Source organism: Oncorhynchus clarkii, chromosome 33, assembly GCF_045791955.1.
Source record: "Oncorhynchus clarkii lewisi isolate Uvic-CL-2024 chromosome 33, UVic_Ocla_1.0, whole genome shotgun sequence".
NCBI classification, from domain to species: domain Eukaryota; kingdom Metazoa; phylum Chordata; class Actinopteri; order Salmoniformes; family Salmonidae; genus Oncorhynchus; species Oncorhynchus clarkii.
In genome coordinates this window covers 7,561,166-7,585,049 of record NC_092179.1, presented here as the reverse complement: position 1 = coordinate 7,585,049, position 23,884 = coordinate 7,561,166, and the positions used below count along the sequence as shown (strand labels likewise).

The window sequence follows — 23,884 nt, the reverse complement described above, 5'->3', positions numbered from 1 at the left end:
ATTGAAGATGTGTGCGTGTGAAGGAAGCCTGGCTGTCTTGGGTGTGTGACTGTGTGAGCCGAGCATGTATTTATTATGGATCCCCATTAGTTTGCCCTACTCTTCCTGGGGTCCAGCAAAAGTTTAAAAACATTACAATACATTTCACAACACACTGTGTGCCCTCGGGCTCTTACACCACCACATATCTACAGTACTAAATCCATGTGTATGTATACTGCGTATGTTATCGTGTGTGTGTGTGTGTGTGTATGCATGTGTCTGTGACACATTGTGTTGCTTCACAGTCCCCGCTGTTCCATAAGGTGTTTTTTTTTTATCTGTTTTTAAAATCTAATTTTACAGCTTGCTTCAGTTACTTGATGTAGAATAGAGTTCCTTGTAGTCATGGATTTATGTAGTACTGTGTTCCTCCCATAGTCTGTTCTGGACTTGGGGACTGTGAAGAGACCTCTTGTGGCATGTCTTGTTGGGTATGCATGGGTGTCTGAGCTGTGTGCCAGTAGTTTCGACAGACAGCTCGGTGCATTCAACATGTCAATACCTCTCATAAATAAAACTAGTGATGAAGTCAATCTCTCCTCCACTTTCAGCCAGGAGAGATTGACATGCATATTATTAATATTAACTTTCTGTGTACATCCAAGGGCCTGCCGTGCTGCCCTGTTCTGAGCCAATTGCTCTGAGTCAAGTCCTTTTTTTGTGGTACCTGACCACATGATTGAACAGTAGTCAAGGTGCAACAAAACTACGGCCTGTAGGACCTGCCTTGTTGATAGTGTTGTTAAGGCAGAGAATTGCTTTATTATAGACAGACGTCTCCCATTCTTAGCTACTACTGCATCAATATGTTTTGACCATGACAGTTTTCAATCTAGTGTTACTCCAAACAGTTAAGTCATCTCAACTTGCTCAATTTCCACAAGATTTATTACAAGATTTGGTTGAGGTTTAGGGTTTATTGAGTGTTTTGTTCCAAATACAATGCTTTTAGTTTTAGAAATATTTAGGGCTAACTTATTCCTTGCCACCTACTCTGAAACTAACTGCAGCTCTTTGTTGAGTGTTGCAGTCATTTCAGTCGCTGTAGTAGCTGGCGCGTATAGTGTTGAGTCATCCGCATACATCGACACTCTGGCTTTACTCAAAGTCAGTGGAATGTCGTTAGTAAAAATTGAAGAAAAAAAAACAAGGGGCCTAATCAGCTACCCTGGGGAATTTTTCCTTTTTTCCTGAGTGGGCAGCTTGATGATAGCCAATCAATATTTAAAAATCACCCAGGAAATATACTTCTCTATTGATATCACATACATTATCAAGCATTTCACACATATTATCCAGATACTGACTGTTAGCACTTGGTGGTCTATAGCAGCTTCCCACAATAATGGGTTTTAGGTGAGGAAGATGAACCTGTAGCCATATTAATTCAACAATATTTAACATTAGATCGTCTCTAAGCTTTACAGGAATGTGGTTCTGAATATAGACCGCAACACCGCCTCTGTTGGCATTTCTGTCTTTTCGGTAGATGTTATAACCATGTATTGCTACCACTGTATCATCAAAGGTATTATCTAAGTGAGTTCCAGAGATAGTCAGAATATGAATGTCATCTGTTACAAGCAAGTTATTGACTTCATGGACCTTGTTTCTTAGGCTGCATATCTTAATATGGGCTATTTTTAGCACTTTTCTGGGTTGCTTGATTGTTTTTAATGCTTTACTGGGAAGCTTCTCAGAGGTAGACTTACTCATGTTATTTACATTGGAGCTGATCGTGCAGGGTGAGCTGCATAAAGTGGGCTTCCTACTATTGCACACCGCCTCAGCGCTAACAGTAACTCTGGTTTATAGTCTCATGATTACTGCTTACAATAAGCTGTAGGATAAGCAGATATATTCGGTGCAATTAGGGGTACATCAATTAAATTACTTACATTGCGTTTGCCAATGCCCCTAAGATCATGTACATTTGATGCGGCATTATGACGACTCATTGTCACAGTGGTCGGGATTAATTGAGCTGGGTCTTGGATCATCTACCAGTCATTGTTTCAACGCAGTCCTTTTCAAACAACAAACCTTAACACCCAGTCAAAAATATTCACAGAAGAGAGGAAACTAGCTACTCTCTCAGCTCCCTCTGAATTTCCAGATTTTTATCTGGGAGATATTTCCCGCAGTTTTGACTCACTTCCTCATTCAAATCATTCCAAAGCCTCTCTCACTATCTCTGTCTTGTCTGCCTACCTAATGGAATAACAGTCAAGGTTGAGTCATGAACCTAAACATAGTACCTTGAAAATATGTGATAAGACAATGTGAATGTGTTGAACTACACACAGCCACTAGGTTTCTAGGTAGGTTACCTGATAAAACCGTGGACTTGGTTACTCTAACCAAGGCTGTGTGTGTGCTGGGTTGACTTTGTAAACATAAATACTATTTCAGTGAAAGTCTATTTGACACAGAGAGGTTCTGTTCGCCATCTTACCACGTCTGATTAAAGCATCATTATTACTTCCAGTTATTATTTCTCCTGGTATACGGAACCGCACTACACCATGACAGTTGGTTATCACTATCCCTTATCAGCCTCAAAATTATGTTTCGATTGATTGATAGGTAACAATATTTAAAATGTTTGTACATGATAAGCAGTGGCAGCAGAAAAGGCCACACTTGACCTCATGAGACCTGTCAGTGGGACACCAACCAAGGCAAATGCACAAACAAAAACTGTGATACTGTGAGTCCTTTTCTCTAGATATATAGTGTTAACTGGCTTATAGTAATAATTTCATCTTCATCTGACTGACTGGAAAAAGACTGTAATTCTGGACCCCAGCAGCAGCAGCAGGCACTCAATGCTAAGTAGAAGCATTAACCTACAGAATCACTGAAGCTACAGGCCAAACCAGCTGTGATTTGATTCTCCTCCTCCATCTTCAACCTTAGGTATTGTGAAGTAATGGATTTCACGGAGGTGAAATGTATGATGATTTTTAAATTATTCTTATTTTTTTTAAAGTGGTCACGCAGCACAACAGGCCCCCTCTAATTGAGTTTTGAGTGATGGACTCTTCAGAACCCCCTGTGGGACCCCAAGCCCTGTTGCTATAGGGATTCCAACTCGTAACTCAGCAACAGCCAGAAAACAGAACATGGGGATTAAGGTTAGCCACCATGGGAGTCAATCATAGCCATGGCCACTAACAGAGGTATAACAAAGTCTTATTATATGGGCTAGAACTTGCCTTTACCTTACTTTAACTTAACTTCTCCCATTCCTTCCTCTCCTCTGCTTCTCTCCTCCCCTCATACCTGCAGGGATGATTCCGATGCGGAGCGCACATGGAACCAGGTCCTGGTTCGGTTGGTTTTGGTCCACTCTGGAATCACTCTGGGTCCTAGAGACCAGGCCGTGGACAACCTCGCTGAACATCCCGTCCCCTCCCACACACACCACCCTGAACAGGGACACACACACACACTGCATGAAAACACTCCATTGAGACTAGCCTTAAGGTCTGCTGGTTTTTGCTTTCCTTTCAATTTGTGTCCAACTAAGACCTAGACAACCAGCTGAGGGAATTTCCTAACTAAATCAGTGACCATAATTGATTAATCTTAGGATTCATATGTCGGGTCAAAATGACCCAGCCTAATGTTTTATTTTTTTTGCTGTACTGATCTCCCCCAAAAATGTCATCCTCTAATATTCCAGGAATTCCTGAAATAATGTGTCCTTAATGTTCTAACATCCTAGATCCTTATCTTTTAAGTAAGAGTTTATGCATCACTGCCTCAAGTTTTTATATGTGGGTCAAATATGACCGGTATGTATTTCCTACAGAATTCACTGCATTGCACTCGTCAAACTAACCTTTCTTTTTGCTACAACAATAAAATCTAAGTAATTAATAACATTTATTAAATATCTTGTTTTTAAATGTTCATTAAATCACCTTTTTCCAAGTATCCTTTTGAACTCTGAGTAAAAGGAGTTTCATAAGGAGGCTCATAAGAATGTGGCCAGATATACAACCAAAATGGTTTTACAGATGCTGGATGAGGAAGCCATTGGTGCCTCCGACTCAGAATCTGAGGTATCCAATTCAGATGACACAGACTATGTGCCTGTGGGTCAAGTTGGAGTTGTGGATGCACCTGGTAGTCCAGCTGTCCTAGATGATTCTACAGATGGGGATGATTCCTCGGAACCGAAATGAATAAAAAGGGGTCTTACTGGAGTGAACACCCCTGCCCTCCCACTAAAGTCAGGACCAGAAGCCATAACATCCTGAGGAGCTGCCCAGGGCCTGTGCCGGGGAAATCAGTTGCCAAAAGTTGCCAAAAGTTGCCTGGGAGATGTTCATTAGTGATAACATCGTTGAGGAGGTCCTAAAGTGTACAGATTTAGAAGGACGGAGAAGAGCGACAGGAAAAGGGACAGAGTGGAGAGAGGTCAACAAGAAGGAACAAAAAGGCCTTAATTGGTTGAACCCTCCTCGCCGGCAAGGAGAAAAGGTGGGATGTCTCCACATGGGAGCTATTTTTGGATCCACTGCAGAATCCAATGTATAAGGCCACCATGTCGGTCGGAAGATATCTGGCGCTACCTGTGACTTGATGACAAGAGGACCAGAGTGTTCAGAGAGGCAATGGATCACCTGGCAGCCTTCCAGTATGTGAGGGACCTTTTCAAAGCAAAACTGTAGAAGGTTCATCCCCAGCAAATGCGTCACAGTGGATGAGCAGCTTTCCTCCAGGCGTGACGCTTAGCATTCCATCCAAAGAGTTCAATCTTGGTTTCATCAGACCAGAGAATCCTGTTTATCATGGTCTGGGAGTCCTTTAGGTGTATTTTTGGCAAACTCCAAGCGGGCTGTCATGTGCCTTTTACTGAGGAGTGGCTTCCGTTTGGCCTGATTGTTGGAGTGCTGCAGAGATGGTTATCCTTCTGGAAGGTTCTCTTATCTCCACAGAAGAACTGAGGCAATGGAAAGATGTGGGGTGATGAAAGAGCCATGCCACTACCACTCAGAGCAGCCAGGGCCAGAAGAGGAAGAGGTGCCAGCTATACCCACCACTCAGAGCAGCCAGGGCCAGAAGAGGTGCCAGCTCTACCCACCACTCAGAGCAGCCAGGGCCAGAAGAGGAAGAGGTGCCAGCTCTACCCACCACTCAGAGCAGCCAGGGCCAGAAGAGGAAGGGGTGCCAGCTCTACCCACCACTCAGAGCAGCCAGGGCCAGAAGAGGAAGAGGTGCCAGCTCTACCCACCACTCAGAGCAGCCAGGGCCAGAAGAGGAAGAGGTGCCAGCTCTACCCACCACTCAGAGCAGCCAGGGCCAGAAGAGGAAGAGGTGCCAGCTCTACCCACCACTCAGAGCAGCCAGGGCCAGAAGAGGAAGAGGTGCCAGCTCTGCCCAAGTGCAAAGGATAGAAGTCAGCTGCTGGTGTTCTCAGTGCAACACATCCATCTGCAAAGAGCACAGTCACATGCTTGTGGTTTGTAACAAATCCATGGACTAAGACAGCACAAGTAAGCATCACACACACGTGTTCATGCTTTCTATATTCAAAATTGTTAGTGTTGTCGTTTATATTGATGAACTTTGGATTTTTTTAAAAATGTTTTGAAATATTATAAAACATGCTAAAGGTGGCCTTATTTGGTTCTTCACACGAAAAGGTTGAATGTGAAACTTTGATTGTAAAGATTGATTGTAAGAAAAAGATGCCAATATTTTCAATAGCCATTATGGAATTTCATAATATGTCATCATTGAAATGGAGCTGTTGGAAAGCGACTAAAAAAACATTTCTAACAATAAAATAATTATTGAAAAAGTCCAAATCATCACTCAAAATAATTATCTTCCACAAAAAGGATAATATTTTTGCCCCATATAAATAAAAACACAGATATTACATTATCGGGTCATTTTGACCTGGCATATGCATCCTTGGGGCGCCATGTTTACAATGCATCCTCCAGTACAATGGAGGAGTAAAAACCCACAGACACTCTGCCCCCCTCAGCTTTCATGTTAATGCCGTTGTTGTATTGATACTGCTATTAATGTCCATTTTGCTCTCAGCAGTCTTCTTCCCTCAGATATGAATGCATTGTGGTTGAACATGAACTGTTTTGTACTGAAATCTTCACTTAGTCTTTTGCACCAACAAAGTCATTTCTGACTGAGATGGTAAAGTCTATGCCAGGTGATTGAAGTGTTTTCCTGCTGTGTCTAAAACGCACCCGTCACATTGCTTCAGATCTACCTCCGTCTTCAAGTGATCCCTGGCATGATTGGCACTCTCCGTAACTATGGAAACAAGTTATATTGTCACTATTACAAACCCATGATGAACATCTCAGAAGCTTGTCAAGACATTGCACACACAACAAAAAAAATGGTTAAGCCAAGAATCCTGCATCCAGTATTGCTCTTCCCATTGTCTAAACGGAAAGAAAATATATGTTTTTGACCATAATGGGGTTCCAACAAATGGTGAAAGGCCAACACCAATTAAAACACCTCGAGCTATGGGTCTGGGTCCAGCCTTAAACCCATGACAGATGTATGGCCGCGAGCTGCCAATACCCTAGACTGGGGATAGGCAACTCCAGTCCTCGGGGACCTGGTTGGTCTCACACTTTTTCTAGCTAACACACCGGACTCCAATAATCAACTAATCAGGACCTTCAGTTTAGAATGCAATAGGTTTTAAATCAGCTGCGTTTGCTAGCGATGGGGAAAAAGTGAAACACCATTCTGGCCCCCGAGGACTGGAGTTGCCCATCCCTGCCCTAGACAATTCATGATCTTCAAAAGCTATGTGATGCCTCCACCTGCCAATACCCTAGACCCCTCAAACTCAACTCTGGACCTTGAAGCCAACTCCGGTACTCGTTTTCATTTGTCCCCTCTAATCAGGGTCCCGATTTAGACCTGGCACACCAAGTGGGTGCAATTAATTATCAGGCAGAACAGAAAACCAACAGGCTCTGGACCTCGTAGGGTAAGAGTCGAGTACCCCTGCCCTAGTCGATCCATGGTCTTCCCAAAGCATCCCATGAATCACAGATGTGTTTGGAATGGATTCCCATGTTTATCGACTATCACAGCTTCCATTACAGTGTTCCATTGATGGATGGTGCTATAAATAAAACCATATTCTTGGGAGTGGTTGGCGGGTATAGGCTGTTTGCCAAGTCAACAAATAAATATTTGCCGGGCCATAAAAGCTCATTTTTTATTTAAATGTTAATGTAGGCCCTCTGACAGGAACTCACCGATCACGTCGGTGGAGATGGAGGCTCGAGAGAAGAGTGGGGCTACTCTCTGCTCGTAAATCCACTTCCCGCGTTGTTTCCCACTGTAGGGATTGATGTACACTAGCAAGCGTTTCGGTCGGATGCCTGCAAAGTGAAGGAGAGCCTGTTTGGTCATTAAAAATGGAGGACTCAACATTTAGTTTAACGGACAGTAGAGTGTGACTGTCTGACAACTTCATGAAGTTTCATTAGCCAACAAAACTTTACAGAAATGCTCCGTTATCAAACTGACATCCTCTGACTGATTCTCTTAATGTTCTCCAGAATAAATTGTTGGGATATTGAAGGCTAGATGAGCAAAAAGCATTGGAAAGGTAATTCTTGGTAAGATGCTAAATAGTGTATTAATGGTTGGTAAAATGGTCCCACTTTACACAGACAACACATTTAAAGAGATACGCCTTCATAGATGTTTCACAAATCGAGAGCCTTTAAAGTTGGTGTGTGTTTAACGTAAAACAGTCTGCATTGAAAAGGACATACTGAGTAGTGAGAGCTGGTTGTTGATTGTCTGGACCCACTGTTGACGCTGTGCCTCGTCTAAGCAATGGAAGATGATGTCTTTACACCGCCAGCAGTGATGTTTGGTCCTCTCCGTGTAGGACACTATTTCGAAAAAGAGAGAAAGACAGAATGGAAAACTTAAAAGTCAAGAGGGATACTATCATTCCAACAAATTCATGGCTTGTTCAGGTTGATTAAACAAAACAAAGATGTCTGCCTCCACAAACCATCCCATGCCAGATTATGTATCCCTCCCCTACCTGTAAATGCATACGGATACAACAGAACTCTATGCTTCCTTCCACCATCTTTGTTTGTTTGGTCTTCTTCGGTCTCTTTGGTCTCTCTGGCACCAACTATCTCAGACACCAGGAGAAAATGGTGGTCTGCTGTAAACATTAAGAAACAACACAGAAAAACAGTTAAGTACCCAATAATAACACAGCAATTACACAAAGGACAAATTGACGGTTAGGTTTTAAAATTCAACAATAGAGATTCGATATCAAAAAGGCAAAGGTTAAATTTACTTGAATGGGTGTCTTTTTAGGGTCATATTCTCCAGTGCTTGCATGAATGAAATCAAGGAACATTATTTATGTCCTGGGATCGTGTGAATGCTTGGAATGAGCCTTCCTGTTTAGTTGACTTTCCTATTAACAGGCTGTGGGCACTACATCTTGCATCACCATATGCCAGTAAACATCTCATGTGACCGTGCCACACTGGGATTAGGGTGACAGTATCAGAGTCATTATGGCTTTGTTCAAGGAAGTGGAGGGTTCAGACCAGGCACATGGTGACGTTAATGATCTACCTCAATCATAGACAGTAACCACCTAACGTTGATATACAGTACCAGTCAAAGGTTTGGACACACCTACTCATTCATGGGTTTCTTCATTTTTATTACTTTTTACATTGTAGAACAATAGTGAAGACACTATTGAAATAACACATATGGAATCATGTAGTAACCAAAACAAAGTGTTAAACAAATCCAAATGTATTTTATATTTGAGATTCTTCAAAGTAGACACACTTTGCCTTTGACAGCTTTGCACACTTGGCATTTTCTCAACCAGCTTCATGAGGAAGTCACCTGGAATGCATTTCAATTAACAGGTGTGCCTTCTTAAAAGTTAATTTGTGGAATTTCTTTCCTTCTTACTGCGTTTGAGCCAATCAGTTGTGTTGTGACAAGGTAGTGGTGGTATACAGAAGATAGCCCTATTTGGTAAAAGACCAAGTCCATATTATAGCAAGAACAGCTCCAATAAGCAAAGAGAAACGACAGTCCATCATTACTTTAAGACACGAAGGTCATTCAATACGGAACATTTCAAGAACTTTGAAAGTTTCTTCAAATGCAGTTGCATAAACCATCAAGCGCTATGATGAAACTGGCTCTCATGAGGACCGCCACAGGAAAGGAAGACCCAGAGTTACCTCTGCTGCAGAGGATAAGTTCATTAGAGATACCAGCCTCAGAAATTGCAGCCCAAATAAATGCTTCACAGAGTTCAAGTAACAGACATCTCAACATCAACTGTTCAGAGGAGACTGTGTGAATCAGGCCTCCATGGTCAAATTTCTGCAAACAAACCACTACTCAAGGACACCAACAAGAAGAAGCGACTTTCTTGGGCCAAGAAACACGAGCAATGGACATCAGACCGACCGATGGAAATCTGCCCTTTGGTCTGATGAGTCCAAATTTGAGATTTTTAGTTCCAACCGCTGTGTCTTTGTGAGACACAGAGCAGGTGAGCGAATGATTTCTGCATGTGTGGTTCCCACCGTGAAGCATGGAGGTGGTGGTGTGATGGTGCTTTGCTGGTGAGACTCAGTGATTTATTTAGAATTCAAGGCACACGTAACCAGCATGGCTACCACAGCATTCTGCAGCGATACGCCATCCCATCTGGTTTGCGCTTAGTGGGACTATCATTTGTTTTTTAACAGGACAAGGACCCAATACACCTCCAGGCTGTGTAAGGGCTATATGACCAAGAAGGAGAGTAATGGAGTGCTGCATCAGATGACCTGGCCTCCACAATCACCCCACCTCAACCCAATTGAGATGGTTTGGGATGAGTTTGACCACAGAGTGAAGAAAAAGCAGCCAACAAGTGCTCAGCATATGTGGGAACTCCTTCAAGACTGTTGGAAAAGCATTCCAGGTGAAGCTGGTTGAGAGAATGCCAAGAGTGTGCAAAGATGTCATCAAGGCAAAAGGTGGCTACTTTGAAGAATCTAAAATAAAATATATTTTGATTTGTGATATTTCATAGTTTTGATGTCTTCAATATTATTCTACATTGTAGAACAAAGTAAAAATAAAGAAGAACCCTTGAATGAGTAGGTGTCCAAACTTTTGACTGGTACTTTCATAAACATCTAGGTCTACAGCCTAACCTGCGTCATGATGAAAGCCACTTTTTGATAATGAAAATGATAGAGGGCAGCAAGAACAACACTTGAAGAATTATCACTCATAATATGAGCTGCTCCTCATACACACTGCAGCAGGGTACCCCAACTGGTGGCCCTCGGGACGAATTTGGCTCGCATGTAATTTTATTTGGCCCCCCAAGTTCTGACCCCCCCCCACACACACAAAAATCCCCCCGTGTTTAATTTATTCAAAGGAATCCCATGCATAACAGAGCGATATATGTGATCATATACTGTAGAAATGTAAGCAAGGTTTGAAATCATTGTTTAAGTCAAATGTTATATCTGTTTGGGATTCAATTTGCAGTTTCAAATGATTTGGAAATATGTTCCGGCCCCCTGACCATCCTCTCAAGATTCTAGTTGATGAGCCCTGCCCTATAGGTATTTGTGTGTGTGTTGTACCTTTTAGTGTTGTGACATGGACAGTCAGCCAACTTACACCCACTCGGTCAAGCATAACCATTGGTTCTATATTTAGTCATATTATCACATATTATTGTCAACATAAAGAATAATGGAGCTTTGGAAACATTCCAGGACTGGAAATGCTAAACAATGACAAGGGCGGTAGTATTCCTTGTACATTCCCCAGTATATTAGCGACAGTATATCCACAGGAGGGGTTATTCTTTAGTCACATGTGGACTCTGTCTGATTAGTGATAGCAGAGCGATGGGACGGGTGACTCCAGGTTTACAGCCCGTCATAATCATAAGGGCTTAAAACCGGTTTTATCACTGTGACGCTATGGGCGTATGACATGATGGAATAAACCAAACTGACGCACTTAAATAAAAAATATGAAATACATTGATGAAACACTGGGTAAGCGGAAGTTCACTGGCACAACGACTGACATTCCAAAGATGCTCTGCCTTTATTTCAGAGCATAACGCCTAAGAACAAACTAATCGTGAAGAAAAAAAACTGGTCAGCAAGAAACTGTCAACGTGAGAACAAGTGAACTACAGTGTCATGTGTACATTGCAGGGCCCCAGTCATCTGTGACTGGGTCTTCCTCTTCAAGAAACGTCAGTATTAGGAGCTGATGATTATAGAGCAGACCCAATTTGTGTAAAGCCTCTTAAGCCGGTGGCTAACTAAGCACTGCCTTGAATCACTGGCTTGCACAGCGGACTCCCCTACCACGCTGAAAACACAAACCAATTACTGTTGCTGGACAGTATGTGACCTGACCTGGCAGTGTGACGCAGGTTAGAAAACACAGGCGCTTTTGCCACACACTGTTCACTGGTCTGGCACAGCTATAACCATCTAACAACTACTGTGTGTAGAATGCACAGTGCTTCGAGATTGTATTGACAACATGACCTAACTGTGACCCAAGAGTTTTTATAGTCAGGTCATATGGTCAGGAAAAACAACTCCGTCCTAATGTGTACAGTCAGATATAACCAAGGGAAGAAGTGTGCATATTATCTCATAATGTCTGGCTAATACAAACACCCCAAATGGGGAATTAGCAGTCCTCCAGCTACAATTCAAATATATATATATTTTTAAATCCATAGAAAAAGGTGAGCTGCGTAAAGCAAAGCATGGGATTTTTATAAAGTACTTACTCAGCGGTTTTTAAACCTCAAACCCATTGCTACTTGGCCTGATAATGGAGTAGTACAATTTCTAAATGATAACATTCCTTAAGTTCCCCCATGTCACCTCGCTCCTCCACACACTCCCAGTCAAACCTTGAATCATCTTCAAGACCCTGGTGCTTGCCTACAGAGCAGCAACGGGAACTGCACCTCCTTACCTTCAGGCTCTGCTCAAACCCGACATTCCAATTCGAGAACTCTGTTCCGCCACATTTGGTCCCTTGGCCCTCTGTCCTGGCACACCAATAGTGGAATAAGGCAAGCTTCCTCCTAAAGTCAGGGCAGCGGGGTCCCTGCCCATCTTTTGAAAACTTAAAGCCTAAAACTTAAAGCCTGAAAGTCTACATCTTTGAAGAGTCTTCAAAGGCAGTTAAACCCACTGTTCCTAGGCCGTCATTGAAACTAAGAACTTGTTCTTAACTGACCTGCCTAGTTCAATAAAGGTTAAACAAATAAATAAAATTTAAAAAATCTTGAATAAACCTTCACGGTGCCCCCAGCCACCCCTCCCCAAAAAAATGCACTTCTCTTTTCCCACTTGCATTGACTTTGCTGATAAATACCTTGTTGAGGGGAAATGCACGATACAATTGGGATGTGTTGTTGCCTCACCTAGCTATTTTAAGATTAATGCACTAACTGTAAGTCGCTCTGGAGAAGAGCGTCTGCTAAATGAATTAAATTTAATGTAAATTATAGTTGTGGTGGTCATGAAATTACGCAAATAACTGCCGGTCTCACGGTAATTGACCGTTAATGAACATTAAGATGAATTAATCTCTTGGCTTCCACATCGTAGCCTTCAAGCCACTGATGCAGACCTTTGGAACATCTACATTTTTAAAAAGTTGATAAAATGTATTTAATATAGCCGGCTATTCTCAAACTGGGGCACCTAGCCCCAGGGGTATGCGTAATGTCGCAGGGGATACGCCACATTCAAACAGTCCATTTAGATGTTCCAACGGTGCTATACATTTGGGTGATATTTTTTTCCTCGCTTGAGTAGCCTCGTTTCACTGCCCCAAATAAAATGTAACCATCTAGTGTTCAGGGAATTAACAACACAATGTCAAATACAGGTAGCCTAGTCAAATAATTAACATCCAATCACATTAACCATTACTCTCTAAGCTGGAATTCCACTAATGGTCCCTATGTAGCCAAAAGTAGCTGCTGCTCATTCCGTTTGCTCGAAAATGGATGAATTGTTACAAAAAGTAAGGCTCGCGTTCTTAGAGACACATACCAGCTCTACTGGTAGTACTACACCTGCACCTGTCGATGACAAGTTGTTCTGCTTCCACGATCACATCCGATGCTAGCATCAGTAATTCTACATTTGTTGTTAGCTCAGCTAGCATGGACACTGACAGTTGTGAATCTGATGCAAGCCGAACAGCTACTGCAACCCTGACCCGGGAAAGCACCGAACAACAGACAGGGGCGTTGGACCATCGAAGAGGCGCAAATATGATGAGAACTACATTGATTTGGGGTTCACTTATATTGGGAGTAGTGCCTTTCCTCAGCCACAGTGTGCAAAAGTACTATCTCACAACTCGATGAAACCTTCACTCTTGTTCAGACATTTAGAAGCATGCCAATTTGAAAAATAAGACAAGTTTGAGCGAGAATTAATACGACTTTCGAGTAGTAAAACATGTATAAAAGCAATAGATACCATTAATAAGAAGGGGCTAGAAGAGTCTTAAATGGTGAGCTACCGAGTGGTTAGTACAGGCAAGCCCCATATTATTGTGGAGGACTTCATTCTTCCTGCTGCCGCGGATATGGCTAGGACCAATGCTGGTGGAAAAGGGCCCAAAAAACTATATAGAGACAATAACTTCATAAAACAACACCTTCACGACGCATTAGTGACATGGCAGGAGATGTTTAAAAACAATTACTGCTTCGCATACAAGCCAGTGAATTCTATGCATTACAGCTGGATGAGTCAGAGGTGGCAGGCCTGGCACAGCTGCTGGTATATGTCCGTTACATTTGTGGGGGGTCAATTACGGAAGACATCCTCTTCTGCAAACCACTGGAAACCAGGACAACAGGAAAGGATATTTTTAAAGTACTGGACAGCTTTGTGACATCAAATGGACTTTGGTGGTCAAGATGTGTTGGTATCTGTACTGATGGCACAAAAGCCATGACAGGGAGACATAGTGGAGTGGGAATGCGCGTGCAAGCAGTTTCTCCTGATGCTACATGGGTTCACTGCAGCATCCACCGAGAGGCTCTTGCTGCCAAGGGAATGCCTGACAGCTTGAAACATGTTTTGGACACAACAGTGAAAATGGTTAACTTTGTTAAAGCAAGGCCCCTGAACTAGCGTGTATTTTCTGCGTTATGCAATGATATGGGCAGCGACCATGTAAAGCTTTTACAACATACTGTGCTGGTTATCAAGGGGCAAAGTATTGACACGTTTTTTTTTTAATTGAGAGTTTAAACAAGCTTAACGGACAATGTCAAATGTGATATAGCGAAGCACCTGAGTGAGTTGGGTGCGCAATTACACAGGTACTTTCCCAAAACGGACGACACAACCAACTGGATTCATTATCCCTTTCATTCCCTGCCTAGTCCACTTACCGATATCTGAACAAGAGAGACTCTGTGTTGAGCAGTTAAAGAAACAGCTCTTCCTACCTTCGATTTTTAATACCATTCAAAGGCAACATGATTCAACGAATGATGATTTGAAGAAAGTGGCATGAAAGGCATGAGATCTGATTTGTTTCTTGTGCAGGCTGCACACATTCTCTCACAAGATAATATTCTCACCAGGCATCGAATTTCCCGGCGGTATCGGTATGTGTGGCTGTAATGCCTCCTAAAAAAAATCTGTGCTCTTGGGCTTAATATAATATTTATAATTCCCTTCCCCCGTGCTCCAAAGCACCTCTCACTCACATGGCTCTCTCAGATCTCAATTCTTATTAGCCAATGCCATTACTTGATCGGGTCCTTCTCACAAGCATCTCAGGTAAGAAGTAGGCTACAAGTGAAGACAGACACATCGGGGACACAACTGCGCATATCCCTCTTATTGAATTCCAAGGTGCATATTGAAGATGACATAAAAACTGTCCACATTTAGCCTACTTTTTTGTCAGCCAACAAGATGAGTAGGCCTAACGAACAGCAAAAGCACTAGCCTATGTCAATCTACTATCCCCCATAGCAAAAAAGTTTACCTATTATATTGGTCAACATGTCCTTCTGTGCAAGAAATAAATTATTCCTAGCATACTCTGGGACAGTTGTGGGATGCGATAGATATCCCCCCCCCAAAAAAAATAAATAAATAAATAAAATGATTAAAAGCAATAACGCTGATCATTTCGCTTAAAATGTTGATAAACCATTTGACAAACTATTTCTTCACATTTTAAGTGCAGCAATAAACACAGGTTATAGGTTATAAGGGCAAATGTTTCAAAATGAAATAAATTAGCGGGAAAACACTGTTCTCAAAAGTGACCACAAACGCAATTACGCATGTAATGGTTTATTATAGAGGTGAATTTTTAGGTGTGAGGTGTGATACAAACCCTATCAAAACATATAGGCCTATGGGCTAGGCTACATGAGGTGTGATACTAACCTTATTAAAACATATAGGCCTATGGGCTAGGCTACATGAGGTGTGCGACTAGGATTAGAAAAAAAGTTGCAAAAAAAAGGCATGTGCTATTTCTTGCCTTACTTTATGATCTCAAGTGATAGGCTAATATTACCACCCATCAGACTATTCTTAATTTAATCTTGTCTTGTCTTGTCATATACTAAATAATGTGTGTGTGAAATTAGTTTTAATTTAGAATGGAGCATTATCACGCACCTGTCTCGGAACAGGGGCATAGGGAATGCCAGGTTGGCCATTCTCCTGTTGTAAAGTGAAGCAATCTGCTTAATATTAGGAAAGTTGCCTGAGCGATGTTGTTGAGGTAAATTGATAAGAGCGTGAGGCCTAGGATTGAGGCCTTGGAGTACCTCCCTTGGTGACAGGCAGTGGCTGAGACAGCAGATTTTCTGACTTTATACACTGCACTCTTTGAGAGAGGTAGTTAGCAAACCAGCCCAAAGACCCCTCAGAAACACGAATACTCGTTAACCGGCCCACAAGAAGGGAATGGTCTACCCTATCAAAAGCTTTGGCAAAGTCGATCAAAATAGCAGCGCAATATTGCTTAAATCAAGGACAGTGGTGACATCATTGATGACCTGTAAGGTTGCAGTGACACATCCATAACCTGAGCAGAAACCAGATTGCATACCCGAGAGAATACTATAGACATTAAGAAAGCCAGTCAGTTGATTATTGACAAGTTTTCCAACACTTTTGATAAACAGGGCAAAATAGAAATAACAGAACCGTGGCTGACTTTCAAGCAATGGGAACCTAGACAGAAAGGAGAGACAGGTTAAAAAGGTCAGAGATAGGCTTGGCAATGATAGGGGCAGTGAACTTAAAGAGGGGTCAAGTTTAAGGAGCTCCTTTCGCACCTCGGACTTAGTGACTGCCTGCAGGGAGAGACTTTGTAGAGGAGCAGGGGAAAAAGAGGGAGAAGCACCAGGGATAGTCACATTTAGAAGGGGTGGGAGATGAGGAAATGTTGGACAGCCAAGGAGGTATGGCTGAATCAAATAGGGATCCTGACTTAATGAAGTGGTGATTAAAGAGCTCAGCCATGTGTATCTTGCCAGTAACAACCACATCAACTTTAAGGGACATGGGCAGCTGTGAGAAGGTGTTTATTCTCCAGGTCTTTAACCGTTTTCCAGAACTTCTTGGGGTTAGACCCACAGAGAGAGAACTGCTCCTTAAAGTAGCTAACTTTGGCCTTCCGGACAGCCTGAGTGCACTTATTTCTAATTTGCCTCAACGAAAGCCAGTCAGCCTGAGTATACGTGTGCCGAGCCTTTAGCCAAATGCAATTCGAGGTGGAGTAACTCTGCAAGATCACTGTCGAACCAGGGGCTGAACCTGTTTTTAATTCTCATTTTCTTTATGGGGGCGTGTTTGTTAACAATACCACTGAAAATATAAAAAAGAAGGTCCAAGCGTCTTCGACAGAGCTGATTCTATACTATTTTACAGAGGCCAGTTCATTAAGGAAGGCCTTCATTGAAGTTTCTTTGCAAGTGTCTATGACAAATCAGGACAGGTCATATCACTGAGCAGCCATTACGAACACAGGCTGTAAAGCAGTGATCACTAAGGTCATTACAGAAAACACCAGACTGATACCTATCAGGTTTATTTGTGAGGATAACATCGAGGAGAGTAGCCTTTTCTGGGTGTATGGAGTCATACCTTGTGGTGTTGGTAATAATCTGAGAAAGATTTAGGGAGTCCCATTGCTTTAGGACTTGGTCAGGTGGTTTAAGCATGTCCCAGTTTAGGTCACCTAGCAGGACTAATTCAGACTTGGTGTAAAGGGCCAGGAGAGAGCTTAGGGCAGGTAGGGTACAGGCCGGTGTTAATGGAGGACCATAGCACCCAGCAACAGTCAACAAAGAGCTATTTGAAAGTTTTATACCTAAAACCAGCAAATACAGTAAAAATACAGACTCTTAGCATTCATATGACACACAATTTTATAAGCTCCTATTGGTGCTCATGAGTGCTCACATGTTGGTGCTCATGGGTCCTTTTCGAAGGAAATGCCCTAATGAGTTAATAGCCAGGTTAACACCCTGATTCCCCAGCCCCTTTTTTAGTTTACAGATAAGAACAGTGACCCTTGTTGTCAGTGTGCTAGTCGAGGGTGTGTGTGTGTGTGTGTGTACGTTTGATATTGCTGCCATGAGTGAACATTGACCTGAGAGCTTTAGAGGGTTATTAAAGGCCATTTGGTTCCACTTAGAGAAAGGCCAATGGCAGTGCGCAATGTTAAGTGATGATAATCACTGTATTTAATGGTGTAATAGGATGGTGTTGTGTCTTTACTATCATTAACTGAAGACTGATAGTTCTTATCAAAGATTCTCTGTAATTAGTTATCACGCGATCAACTGATTAACCACGTAACTAATTAACTAGGAAGTCGGGGCACCAAGGAAAAATATTCAGATTACAAAGTTACCATTTCCTAAAATAACTTTTCAGAAATGTTATCTGATCAATTAGTCTTTGAATTAATTAATTATTTACTTTACCTTATGTTAGTCTCATTCCAAACGTTCCAACAAAAAATTGTTGGTTATCTCCACGAACCCAGTCTTCACTACGAGTCATCCATACATCAATTGTCTTAAATCATTTATTTACTACTAACTAAGTAATTCACAGAAATGCATAAATAAACAAGGTAAATGTGGTTACATGAAATGATAGGAGAATGTGCCCACTAAACCGGCATGGCGGCTTGTTAGACAAAAGGGGAGGTTGGGGTCGACTAAGAAGTCACTACAGAGTGATAATTATAACAATTGAAATGCTAATCCTTTGCACATGAACACTCATTCGGGAACAATTGCAATCAATATATATATATTTATGCTCAGTGTGTCATCTTGATCGCTGGTGAAAAGTTAATTTCTTTTGTAGAATTGTGCGTCTCTCTCCCTCTCTCGGGTTGTGGTTAGAGAGGATTGTTCAGAGTGACATTCGTTATAGAATGGTTGTTTCGGCAGTTGTCATTCTTCGCGTTCAATATTCCCGAATTCCTATCTGCAGACTAGTAATTAATATCAAAGACTTGTGCTTATTCTGTCGGTATCGATAGTCTAAGAGTTTAACCACGTGGTATGGTTAAAAGATTCAGCAATGGTCTACAACCTTTGTCCTCCTAATGGAGAAAACCATGGTCTGCAACCTTTAGCCATCTCGTAATTGAGGTAAGCTTGGTCTGGTGATCATTCCTCAAAGTTGGGTTTTATTCAGAATGGCAGAAAAGGGTCTGTCCCAGGAGGCCTGACCCTAACTGGGCTCAGGGGCGGTCCTCTGATTTAGTTCAAATCAAAAGGGAATTGTATTTTCTTCATTAAACAGTCCAAAACCATATTACACAATTATACAAACAGTATCATACTCACGCATTCATCTTATACAACAATTAGATATAAACCTCATATCTGAGGCTATTATATAAACAGCGTTATGGTAATGTGGCCACACCGTCTCCCATGAGCTTCCCCAAGTTGTGACAAACGGACCAGTTCGTAGCTGGATTCTTCACCGATCTTTTATACTTTCTCCAGAACATGAAATTTGTTCGTACCTCAAGTTCTGTGAGGTGGAAGGATGTCCTTTGTTCTCCATGAAAATCTACTCTCTCTATACTGTGTGTCCATGAGAAGATTCTCAGGAATTTATGACGTCTCTCTGACCACAGCAACCTAGTTGAAGGAGGAAAGGGGGAGGCAGGGAGAGGGGGATGGGCTTGCTATACCCAAAGAGGCCAACGTCATGACAATGGTAAGGACCTCATTCACTTGAATAAACAAAGCCAGGGAGACAGAAAACATTGGCAGATTGAATAACACCTATTTACATGTTAGATATTAGTGCTTTAAGTTTTTCTTTAGATATGACATTTCATAAATAGAGGGCATTTTTACTAGGATTAAAATGTCATAATGACCATTGTTATGTTTGGAGGACAAAGGGGGAGGCTTGCAAGCCGAAGAACACCATCCCAACCTTGAAGCACGGGGCTGGCAGCATCATGTTGTGGGGGTGCTTTGCTGCAGGAGGGACTGGTGCACTTCACAAAATAGATGGCATCATGAGGAATGAAAATTATGTGGATATATTGAAGCAACATCTCAAGACATCAGTCACGAAGCTTGGTCGCTACTGGGTCTTCCAAATGGACAATGAACCCAAGCATACTTCAAAAGTTGTGGCAAAATGGCTTAAGGACAACAAAATCAAGGTGTTGGAGTGGCCATCACGAAGCCCTGACCTTAATCCCATAGAACATTTGTGGGCAGAACTGAAAAAGCGTGTACGAGCAAGGAGGCCTACACACCTGACTCAGTTACACCAGGTCTGTCAGGAGGAATGGGCCAAAATTCATCCAACTTATTGTGGGAAGATTGTGGAAGGCTACCCAGAACACTTGACGCAAGTAAAACAATTTAAAGGCACTACTGCCAAATACTAATTGAGTGTATGTAAACTTCTGACCCACTGGGAATGTGATGGAAGAAAAAAGCTGAAATAAATCACTCTACTATTATTCTGACATTTCACATTATTGAAATAAAGTGGTGATCCTAACGGATGTAAAACAGGGAATTTATACTAAGATTAAATGTCAGGAACTGTGAAAAACTGAGTTTAAATGTATTTGGCTAAGGTGTATGTAAATCTCTGACTTCAACTGTAGCAGTTGCATTTGGTAGGAAAAAGTTTTACATGTTGTTGAATGCAGCCAGACCCTTGCTACATGAGACTGACATACTAACAAACACTTCAGATACCCCCTGCATGGTTTTGATAAAAGGCCATATATGGTGAAGGTAACTATTCAATATATATTCTTTAAAGTCATACTTTTTCATTCACTGCCACAGGTTGGTGTAAAACCATGGATATCATAGAGTAAATACACTGAAAAAAAATATTAACAATTTTGAAAAATGTTACTAGGTTAAAGTTCATATAAGCATATCAGTTAATTGAAATAAATACATTAGGACCTAATCTATGCATTTCACATGTCTGGGAATATAGATATGCATCTGTTGTTCACAGATACCTTTAAAAAAGTTAGGGGCGTGGATCAGAAAACCAGTCCGTATCTGGTGTGACCACCATTTGCCTCATGGGGCGCGACATCTCCTTCGCATAGAGTTGATCAGGCTGTTGATTGTGGCCTGTGGAATGTTGTCCCACTCCTCTTCAATGGCTGTACAACGTTGCTGGATATTGGCGGGAACTGGAACATGCTGTCGTACACATCGATCCAGAGCATACCAAACATACTCGACGGGGGACGTCTGGTGAGTATGCAGGCCATGGAAGAACTGGGACATTTTCTGCTTCCGGGAATTGTGTACAGATCTTTGCAACATGGGGCTGTGCATTAGCATGCTGAAACATGAGGTGATGGCAGCTGATGAATGGCAGACAACAGGCCTCAGGATCTTGTCACAGTATCTCTGTGCATTCAAATTACTATCAATAAAATGCGTTTTTGTTCATTGTCTGTAGCTTATGCCCGGTACAGTTGAAACTGGGATAATCCGTGAAGAGGACACTTCTCCAGCATTCCAGTGACCATTGAAGGTGTGCATCTGCCCAATGAAGTCGGTTACGACACCAAATTGCAGTCAGGTCAAGACCCTGGTGAGGACGACAAGCACGCAGATGAGCTTCCCTGAGACAGTTTGTGCAGAAATTCTTTGGTTGTGCAAACCCATATTCATCAGCTCTCCGGGTGGCCTGTCTTAGACGATCCCGCAGGTGAAGAAACTGGATGTGGAGGTTCTGGACTGATGTGGTCTGCGGTTGTGAGACCGGTTGGACGTACTGCCAAATTCTCTAAAACAACGTTGGAGGCGGCTTATGGTAGAGAAATTAACATTTAACTATCTGGCAACATCTCTGGTGGACATTCCTGCAGTCAGCATGCAAATTGCAAGCTCCCTCAAAACTTAGCATTGTGTTACATGACAAAACTGCACATTTGAGTGGCCTTTTGTCCCCAGCGCAAGGTGCACCTTTGTAATGATCATGCTCTTTAATCAGCTTCTTGATATGCCACACCTCTCAGATGGATCGATTATCGTGGCAAATGAGAAATGCTAATTATAACAGGGATGTAAACAAATGTGTGCACAAAAGCTGAGAGAAATAAGCTTTTTGTGTGCGTATGGAACATTTCTGGGATCTTTTATTTCGGCTCATGAAACATGGGGCCAACACTTTACATGTTTCATTTTTGTTCAATATTTCAGATATGTTCCTGTTTATTGTAAATACCCCACAGTTGAACTTGTACAGTGGCATAAAGTACTTAAGTAACACTACTTTAAAGTACAACTTATGTAGTTTTTTGGTGTATCTGTACTTCATTATTTATATTGACAACTTTGACTTTTACTTCACTACATTCCTAAAGAAAATAATGTACTTTTTACACCATGTATATTCCCTGACACCTAAAAGTACTCCATTAATTTTGAATGCTTATCGGGACAGGAAAATTGCCCAATTCAGGCACTTAACAGAACATCCCAGGTCATCCCTACTGCCGCTGACCTGGCAGACTCACTAAAGAGAAATGCTTCGTTTGCAAATGATGTCTGAGTATTGGAGTGCACTGCTGGCTATCAGTCATTTATAAAAAGAAAATGGTGCCATCTGGTTTGCTTAATATAAGGAATTTGAAATGATTTTTACTTTTGGTACTTAAGTATATTTGAGCAATTACATATACTTTAGATACTTAAGTATATTTAAAACCACTTTTATTCAAAAAGTATTTTAATGACTGACCTCTACTTTATTTTCGACAAGTGTTTGCGGGTTTTCGCTTATTTCATTGTAGTCACTAATTAATAAGGAACTCCCCACACTGCTTGTCTAGGGCTTAATTGAAAATAAAAACCTGCAGACACTAGACCCTCCAAGTGAATGAGGTTGACACCCCTGTATTAAGGGATCTTTACTTTAACTCAAGCATGAGAATTGGGTACTTTTTCCTAAACTAAATTTGTAATAGCAAAAATAACAACTTGGCTGTTACTACGGCTATCCAAATTAGCACTGGCCAATGAAACGGATGGTCTGTCTAAAAACTAGACCTTATAATAATAGCATTTCATGTGCTTACCATCTTTAGAAATACAATTGAAGCTCGCAGAACGTTTTCTCCTCGTCTCAATCTCCTTCCAAAATCCCAACATAACGCGGTTCAGAGTCACTTCTACAACCCTGTTCTTGTAAAAAAGTTGCGTTGACAATAACGTTGGTTGATTTACCATAATGAAGAATTCACTTATGAGCATTGTTACAATGTATAGTGTTTCACAGCACGCCGAGGTAAACACGTTGCATAAACTCAATCGCTCAACAATGTTTTGCTGACAGGCAAAATGAGAGAGCGGGCGCGTTCGAGCAGATCATTTTTTTGTCTAGCCATTGGGCACTGTTGGATACCTTCTTTCAAAGTGTGTTGTGTTATGGTTGTACAAATTGTTTGACTAGCAATTACATGTCGACTGCGTGAATGATAAAAATTGCGATTAAGGTCATGCAGTTTTTTTTCATATAGTTGCTTTTCACCAACTGCACCATGCAGCCACCACCTCCATTGTGGGAGGCACTATTTATCAATAATTTGGGTGTTTTTGTTTGGCCCATGTGAGTGTGGGCAAATACATGACTGAAACAGGAAGCAACATTTCAACGCTACAGGGGATACAAATTCAAAGTGATTTGAAACCTCTCTCGAACAACTTAATTATACACACGTTATGTTTCCAGTTTGAGTATGTGCCATGGGTGAATAGTAAAGTTTATTTTGACATTTTACAGACAAACGTATATATATTATGTTGACAATGCCATGTTGATCTGAGCCTTACTGTTGGAAAACCACCACAGTGTCCCACTTTTGGCTGTGGCAGATATATCACTACTTGACTTTCATCTTGAGTCGGTTGCTTTCACCTTATTGCTCAACCCCCCATGCAGTTGACATGTAGGCACAAGTCAGAAATGTTTAATCCCCATAATGCAACACTCCTTGAAAGACTTGACAAAAGTGATCCAGTCGAACGCGCCCAATGTCAAATACTATAGCCAAAGATTTCTACAACTAAAACTAACCCAAGATAGACCAGAGCCTGTCGTTTTCATTGGGAACACATTTGTAGTGTTGGAAAAAGTACCGTATTGTCATATTTGAGAAAAAAGAAAGATACCTTAATCACTCAAGTAAAAGTTAGACATTCAGTAAAATAGTACTTGAGTAA

General features: G+C 41.7%; 1 protein-coding gene across 1 annotated transcript in view; it reads right to left on the bottom strand.

Annotated features, from left to right (window-relative positions):
• Positions 1–23,183, bottom strand: part of LOC139393130 (ceramide kinase) — a 32,598-nt gene extending 9,415 nt beyond the window's left edge. The window contains exons 1-6 of the mRNA XM_071141495.1: positions 22,741–23,183; positions 8,114–8,242; positions 7,833–7,955; positions 7,308–7,433; positions 6,270–6,336; positions 3,328–3,473 (exon numbers count right to left, since the gene is read on the bottom strand). Coding sequence (XP_070997596.1) covers positions 3,328–3,473; positions 6,270–6,336; positions 7,308–7,433; positions 7,833–7,955; positions 8,114–8,242; positions 22,741–22,915 — 766 coding nt within the window. The 5' untranslated portion in view covers positions 22,916–23,183. The remainder of the gene's footprint in view (positions 1–3,327; positions 3,474–6,269; positions 6,337–7,307; positions 7,434–7,832; positions 7,956–8,113; positions 8,243–22,740) is intronic.
• Positions 23,184–23,884: the final 701 nt, after the last annotated feature.